Source organism: Lygodium microphyllum, chromosome 12 (genome assembly GCF_053477565.2).
Source record: "Lygodium microphyllum isolate KBCC chromosome 12, Lygodium_microphyllum_v1.1.10, whole genome shotgun sequence".
Taxonomy (NCBI): Eukaryota; Viridiplantae; Streptophyta; class Polypodiopsida; order Schizaeales; family Lygodiaceae; genus Lygodium; species Lygodium microphyllum.
Window position 1 is genome coordinate 49897627 of NC_141146.1, and position 8650 is coordinate 49906276.

An 8650-nucleotide genomic window follows, 5' to 3' on the forward strand; every position below is an offset into this window, starting at 1 on the left:
GAGGTAATGTAAGAAAGGGAGATCAGGAGGTTACTTGCGATAATGTTTCTTCAAGTCAAGTTGCAAGTACCAACTTTAAGGATAAAAAACTTGTACAAATTTGGTGACCCAAATTGATACAAAATATCTAATTATTTTCTTTTGTGTTATTGAAAATTTTCATAACCTTGTATTATCATGAGCTTTGGTTAACTCTATGTATATATAGGCAAACAAGTTACTAAAGATGACAGAAGAGACAATGCAAGAAAGGAAGACATTGAGATTGCTTGCCTTAACACTTCTTCAAGCCAAGAATCGGGTATTACCAGCTTTCTTATGTTGATAATGAGTCATTTTTTGAAATGGTTATACTAACTAATGATATTTGATCACTTGAGTATCAATAGGAGTGATATGCATACCATCATATGATGATATCTATCGGCCACCCATGTTGAAATTTAGAGAAGAGGGTAGACTTTATGGAAAAAAGCTCTTGGCTGAATACTTTAAAACTCAACACACTGTCATGCTCGAAAATTATCATCGAGTACATAGGTGGTTTGAATACTTAAACCCAAATGATCTACGTTATAAAAATGCGGATAAAGAGTATATCATGAAAGTCATATTAGAGAATCACCATGAGATTTTACCATTGAAGTTTACTGGATGTGAGTACATATGGAGAGAGAATGACATATATGACTGGTGGAAGGGTACAAAGCAAGATGAAAGAAAGTATTTGAAGAAAAAAAATCTTTTAAAGAAGGTAAGTTGATTGTTACTTTTTTTTATTGGCTTTCCTAATATTTGAGGTGTAGATTCTTAGTTATTGAACTATTAATCTTATGACATATAGAGAGAATTATCCGCATCTCTTGGAGTGGATGATATAGATAAGCTTCAAAATGTATCAAATGACATAACATCATCAATGGTAAGATGATATGATTTATAAGTTTGATATCATAAGTGTAGGATTGGTTCTTTTTCTCCCATACTCATTTAGGGGTGTCTATTGATGGCAGAGTGAACCATATGTTGCTACTATTGATTCTATTCAACTTGATGTATGCATTCCTAGCATGGATGATATTTCAAATGAACAAGGTTTGGAAAATGTATCTTATAATCTTATATGTTTATCATTTTTGTACTTGATTCCATATATTTTGGAGACATTTGATGTATACACATGATCTTATTTTGTTGATGTAGCCTCTTGAAGAAAGTAGCTCCTTTGAAGGACAACAATACAAGCAAACATATTTATCATTGCAGGTAATGCTTTTAAGCTCATATCTAATAACTTTCTTTGAGAATGTCTCTTATACATATACTTATACATTAACTTTCATTTCCCATAGATGAATATGTTTGTGGAGGAAGAAAAGAGCTTTGAAGAATTTCAATGTTATACATCCGATGAGGTTCTTTGATTTATATTAAATTTAAGATTGACCATATGATTTATGTTCTTAACAGTATCTTATCCTTTACATGCTTAAAATGTAGGATGTTGAAAATGAAGATGAGACACTTGATATGGAAAATTGTGCCAGCTTTTCAAAGTTATTGTCACATGGTTTAGACAAAATAATATACTCAACTAAACGTCAAGAAACTATGGAACGAAGTATCCATAGTTCAAGAAATGATAAGGTATGTAATTTTTTTTTCTATATAAATGTTTTTAATGTGATTACTAATTTTAGTTTTGAATGTAGGCTAATCCAGATGATAACATTAATGAAACATCTCGAAAAAGTCAAAGAAAGAGGAAGGTATTTGATATATGTTTGTGAGAGAACAATAGCATCATAGTTTAGTGAATAACTAAAGGTATGATTTATTACATAACTATTTATTTTACGTGTTGACTAGCCAAGTGAGAAGATGAAGGATCTTTTGCAACAAAGGAGCGTGAAACGAGGTACCAATATCAACAAAAAAGAACCAAATGTGCTAGATGTAAATGTTTATATTTTTGTTATGTCATACATGAAAAGCATAATCTAATTTTTTTATTTTATTTGAATTAGGAATTTAAAGATCTCCCAAACCAAGGCATTGAGATTAATATTTCAAATGATACTCAAAGGGTAACTTTATTGTTAATTTATATTTTAATTAGATATATATAATTGTAGTCATGTAGTTCAATTTGTAGCTTTGAGATTAACATTTCAAATGATGCTTAAAGGGTAGCTTTATAGTTGATATATATATATATATAATAGTCATGTAGTTAAATTTATGGCTTTTCATATTATAATTCGTGTCATTTAATTATCTATACATAGTATAATAAGTTACTTATTCTCTTTTTGTTATTCAATGCATGTTAATATGACAAAAGAGAACATGGAAACCATACTTTTGAAGTATCTTGGTGTGTCTACAATTCATGATATGTACTTTTCTTTAAAGAGTACATACATGAATCTCAAAAATATTGAAGCTAGCTTTCGAGTTTTGATTAAGGATACAAAGAAGCCAACAAGTGATGATATGATTAAGGAGATTATTTCTTGGCTACTAGGAAATGGCAAAGTTGTATTAAACAAAAATAGCAATGTGCTTAGTCTAGATGATTTGGAAGTTTTAGCATAACTTTTACTTTGAGTTAAGAATTTATTGCTTTTCAACATATTGGAGATTTGAGGGATTACTCAAACATTTATTACTTTTGCAACATATTGGAGATTTAAGGGATAAAACAATCAAGACACACATGTTGCTTAATTAGTTTTTAGTTCTATGCTCCTTTAAAAGTATTTTGATTTTTCTTTTGGTTGCTAAAAGTAGATGTTGATGTCTTAATTTGTTTAATCTATTTTGATCATTAGATGTATATTATTGATCCTTACTTAGAAATGATGACATTCTCTATATAAATTTCTAGTTAAAAATTTCTTATGTAATTTCTTATTTGATATTAGCATGTCTAAGAGTAAGGGCAAAGTAGATAAAGTGAAGGAAAAAAGAGAATTCCCACGAAATTCCCTAGTTGAAAGTACATATAAGTAGGGAATGTAAAAAATAGGAAAAATGAGAGATTTCCTAGTGAGAGTACCTAAAGAATCACCTCTAGAAATTTTTTCCTATATATGGAATATTTCCTATATAGGAATTATTCCCTACATAGAAAATTTTGTATTTTTCTATATAGGAAATATTTCCTACATAGGAAAGGTCTTATGTGATTCCCTACTTATTCTCACTAGGAAATGTCCCATTTTTCCTAGTTTTTACTTTCCCTACTTATATGTATTTTCAACTAGGGAATTCCATGGGGAATTCTCTTTTTTTCCTATATGGGGATCGATTGAAAGTTCCTTGTGTGAAAAGATACAAAATAGTACTAGACAAGATCTTGTACTGCAAGATTACAAGGTAACAAAACTAGAGGAGTATAATGGAAAATAAGACAAAACTAGATACGATGACTAGACAAGAACTAGGAATTCATCTTCGGCAAGGATGCCTCAACGATGAAGAATCAGCAGGCGGGAGCTAGTTGACAAGCTTGTAGACCTCGTTGGTGTCACCTTGCAGAATAGCGCCAGCTAGATCTAGAAAGCGCAGCATTAGAGACACGATTAGTAGAAGAAGATCGTTGTCTATCATACTAGATTTGAAAGGGACGACTGCAGCCGCTGAACAAGGCGAGCGGCTACTGCAATTTGTGAGGGCCGGTTTTCATCGGAGTGGGAAAACATATTCTGATATCAGGGGCTTCTAGATCACTGGAAGGGAACCTGTTAGCTGCTACAGACGGAAGGCGGGGGATTCTAAGAAGGCGGCCCCTCAGAGGGAGAAAGAGCTGGATCTTTGGAGGGAGAGGAGCTCCATGAGAATGAAGGCGGCCTGTAGGTCATCTTGGGTTGTGTAATGCAAGAAGCTTTAGCTGAATGATGAGCCGTACTACATTGAACGGATCGATTGGCACGCTGAACCAGGAGCACAGAGGACGCTTTTACAAGGAAAATCCAGGAGGTCTTCATCACCTGCGAGCTGGACATAGGTGAAACAAACGAGGATAATGAGGATGAAGACTATGAGCTGTCAACACAGTATATTGATTTGAATGCTGGTGATACAAATGAGGTTGATGATGACGAGCTGGCCATAGTTTCTTCTGGAAAAATGTAGCAAAATTGTCCGCAGAATGGCGAGCTACTCTAGAAGAGGCTGGTTGCTGAGAAGATGGCGGCCTCTTTAATCTCTGGGTGGCTGAGGTCTCTGAGAAATACGAAGCAGCTGGTTTGACAGGCCGTGATGAAGCCGAGAGAGGTATACGAGGTTTGGGTAGAAAAGGCTGTGCCTTGCTTCCATTATCTAGAAGAGAAAATGAAAATTCTCCTTTGTAAGTTAGTGTTTTAGCTTAATGTCACGACAAGCATGTGTGGAGGCATGTGTGGAGCTTCTATCTCCATGCTAGCTCTAGTCTAGCCTATCTTCAAAACAATCTAAAGAGGTTAAAATGTTTGGAGGACTTGAAGATTATTAAGTTATTCATCTTTCATGAGGCAAGTGTGACTTGATCCTACACATTGGACGTTGGCAAGTAGAACAGACTCACTACATCTATGAAAACAAACGTCATGGCTATCAAAAACAGGGATTTCCTGAACTTTCCATGGCTTATTGCTTCCTGAGAATCCATTCCCCAAACCTCCATTACTATTCTATTTTCGTAGCTGAATCCAATAGGAATTATTAACTTGGCGTTGATGTATCTCTTGAAAGAAAAATCATCCCAGCCGATCTCTATCTATCCCCGAATAATTGTACTTGAGGCTTATTGCTTCTTTATGGATAAATAAGAATTTTATGATTATCTTACTTGTTGACCACTATTGATGAAAATAATCTACACATTGAGATAAGTTGTGAAGAGATGTGTAAAATGCAATTTTAATGCAAAAATTTAAATTGAAACCAGATACAACCCCAAATACAGAACCAGAATCTTGTTTCTACATTAAGCCTGGCACAGGCACAAGAGAAGAAGTTTCTTCTCAAAAAAATCAAACCATCGGAATTTGATAGGAAAGGGAAGAATGTTGAAGCTGATGTTGAAGTATGGATTGAATCCATGGAAGATTACTTCAATGCAACAGGAACAACACCTCCAGACTAGGCTATGATTGCCAAGCTCAAAGTCATTGGTGAATCTAGGCTCTGATGGAAGCAGTGGTATAAAGATCAAGCAGTCACGGAAAGCAGGGTAACTTGAGTTAAGCTAAAAGAAGTAGCGTAGGGAATGTACATGCCACTTGCATATAAAACTCCAAAGATAAATGAGTTCTTTAAGTTGCAATAGTTGGGTCTATCTCTGGAGGCGTACTACTCAAAATTCATCTCCTTGTTAAAATACGCCTCCACTACAAGGATTTGAGCTAGTAGCGACGCCGATTAGTGACGGCGGGTAGCGGCGTCGCTATTGGCGTCGCTACTAGCGTCGCTATTTGTGTCACATAATAGTGACGCTCCACAGGGAAAAAAAGCGGGGCCGAAACCGAGCGCGGTTTCATTTTGCGTTTGCGGCTTGTGTATTTTGAGAGCGAGAGCGAGGGAGAGAGCGACCGTCGTGAGAGAAGGAGAGGAAAAAGACTTGCCGCCATCGCCGCCGCCGCCGCCGTCACCACCGCCGCCGTTGTTCATGAAGGAGAGGAGGAGCCTTCATCGCAAAGAGGAGCCGCCCCACACTCCCCATATCTCATCAGTGAGTTTGCCTCTCTCTTTCTTTTGCTTGTTTAAGGTTTAAATCACTTTCTCTTTTGCTTGTTTAGGAGAGGAAATGAGAGAGAAAGAGAGGGAGAGGAAGAGAAAGGGAGAGAAAGAGAGGGAGAGGGAGAGGGAGAGGGATGGAGAGTGCATTCTCTCTCTCCCTCTCCCTTTTGCTTATTTAAGGTTTAAATCACTTTCTTTTTTGCTTGTTTAGAAGAGGAAATGTGAGAGAAAGAGAGAAAGAGAGGGAGAGGGAGATAAAGAGAAAGAGAGGGAGAGGGAGAGGGAGGGGGAGGGGGAGGAAATGAGAGAGGGAGAGAAAGAGAGGGAGAGGGAGAGGGAGAGGGAGAGAGAGTGCATTCTCTCTCTCCCTCTCCCTTTTACTTGTTTAATGTTTAAATCACTTTCTTTTTTGCTTGTTTAGGAGAGGAAATGCGAGAGAAAGAGAGAAAGAGAGGGAGAGGGAGAGAGAGGGAGAGGGAGAGAAAGAGAAAGAGAGGGAGAGGGAGAGGGAGAGGGAGAGGGAAGGAGAGTGCATTCTCTCTCTCCCTCTCCCTTTTGCTTATTTAATGTTTAAATCACTTTCTTTTTTGCTTGTTTAGGAGAGGAAATGAGAGAGAAATAGAGAAAGAGAGGGAGAGGGAGAGAGAGGGAGAGAAAGAGAGGGAGAGGGAGAGGGAGGGGAAGGAAATGAGAGAGGGAGAGAAAGAGAAAGAGAGGGAGAGGGAGAGAGAGAGGGAGGGAGAGTGCATTCTCTCTCTCCCTCTCCCTTTTGCTTATTAAAGGTTTAAATCACTTTCTTTTTTGCTTGTTTAGGAGAGGAAATGAGAGAGAAGGAGAGAAAGAGAGGGAGAGGGAGAGGGAGAGGGAGAGAGAGGGAGAGGGAGAGGGAGAGAGGGAGAGGGAGAGGGAGAGGGAGGAAATGAGAGAGGGAGAGAAAGAGAAAGAGAGGGAGAGGGAGAGGGAGAGGGAGAGGGAGAGGGAGAGGGAGGGAGAGTGCATTCTCTCTCTCCCTCTCCCTTTTGCTTTTGGAGAGTGTTAAGATATATTGTGAGAGGGAGAGGAAATGCGAGAGAAAGAGAAAGAGAGGGAGGGAGAGGGAGAGAAAGAGAAAGATAACATATATTGGAATGATAGCATATCCATGATTATGGTAATGGTATCCACTTTGCTTTTTTTATGGGTACCATTACATCAACTCCTTAAGAGGGCTAAAAATTAATCATAAACTTTATAAAGTCTAATTAGGATATTTAAGATGCACGATAATAGACTTATCGATAATGGTATGCAATGTGCTTTGCCATGGGCCACGTACATTGGTGACTCTTTAAGATGGTTTAAAATTGGTCATGTCCTTCATAATGTCCAAGTAGGGGATCTAATTGTGATATGCATAATTCATTGTTTTTGTATTAACTTTATAGGCATAACAAATTAAAAATCATGCCAACTAGTCAACGGAAGGACTAAAAGAAAATGATACCCTAGCTAATGGTCATTACGGTACTTCATCAAAATGAACCCAAAAGTATTGTTATAGAAGAAGAATCCCTTAAATTGAGTATAGGATATTTTCTCTCAGGTCTTATGACTATGAGTAGAATTGATTGAAATAAATTTTATTACTATAGTTGATAAATTTCATAGATGGCATTAATTTTAATACGTGATCCTAAGACAAAAAAACCACATTTCTAATATGATTTTTGTTGAGACTGATTTATTATTAGACTAAGAGATCCTCAATAATGCTCATAAATGGATTACTTATACTCAAAGCCCTCTAGTGCAGTTTTTTACAATAACGAATAATTATCTACCGGGACAAACAAATCCTTGAGCATGATATAGGGCCGAGATATAACATCAATAAGTCTCTCAACTACTATGTACAATGCAAGATTTATGGTCAACTTGCAACTTGACATACATCTCCATAAAGCTATCCATTTAAGCCTCGTTTGCTGTAATGTAGATAAGATGGAAAACGAAGAAGGTCTTATTGTTCAAGATCACGAGACGTATCTTAATCAGCGTGTCCAATGTCCTTGCTCTCAATGCAAGTTGGCAATTAGATGAAAACGCTGATTGTCTATAGAACACGTACGACGATTTGGTGAGTTTCAATCTGAGATCATTGATCAGGCGATTGCGGATTTTCAGCAAACGGTAATTTGAAGTTAATATTAATCATGCATTGTACTCGCAAGCTAATTGAAAACCATACACAATAAGATTGGGTCTTGTTTGCAAATTTTCTATCCAGGGGGGTGATGTCTCCACCCAAGGGGGAGTGCACCCTTTGCGGCCAATTAGAAGAGTTCATGGACATACGATGGATGGATTGCAGGAGCCAATCCACCACTCACAAGGCCCATCTATACCGTCAATGCTAGAGGAGATAGACAACCTTCCCGACCTACCTACAATCTTGGAGTCTGAGATGGAGGCAATGATCGATGCATTGATTCCCACGGATGTCGAGATATCTGACCCACTTAGAGAGGAAGCATCCATACCATTATATGATGGGTGCCGAGTATCTCGGTTGAAGACATTGCTTGCACTCTTAAGTATGCAAGCAAAATACGGGTGGAGCAATACAAGTGTAACCGAGTTATTTAGGTACCTTGCACATACACTTCATTGATTTTTTTTTGACACTATTATTACAAACATTTGTGCTTTTTCAAGGTGTTTTATGATTTTTTTCAGGTTATTGAAATATCATATATTACCACCTGTAAATACCATGCCTGAGTCTCGTGATGATGCACGACATGTTTTACAGAAGCTTGGCATGGACTACAATAACATCCATGCATGTATCAACGACTGCATACTGTTTCGAGATGAATACGAGACTATGGAGACATGTCCAAAGTGTGGTGCTCACAGGTATCGACAGGACTTGCAAGGGCAAACC

The 8650-nt window shown here is 37.4% G+C and overlaps 1 protein-coding gene across 1 annotated transcript; it reads left to right on the forward strand.

The window, feature by feature from the left end:
* The first annotated feature begins 1066 nt into the window (after window positions 1-1066).
* LOC148027750 (uncharacterized) lies at window positions 1067-1912 on the forward strand. Its single transcript, XM_087688941.1, has 4 exons — window positions 1067-1095; window positions 1204-1266; window positions 1353-1415; window positions 1501-1912. Exons 1-4 carry the CDS (start codon window positions 1075-1077, stop codon window positions 1807-1809), a joined length of 456 nt encoding a protein of 151 aa, XP_087545067.1. The 5' UTR covers window positions 1067-1074; the 3' UTR covers window positions 1810-1912.
* The last annotated feature ends 6738 nt before the right edge of the window (window positions 1913-8650 follow it).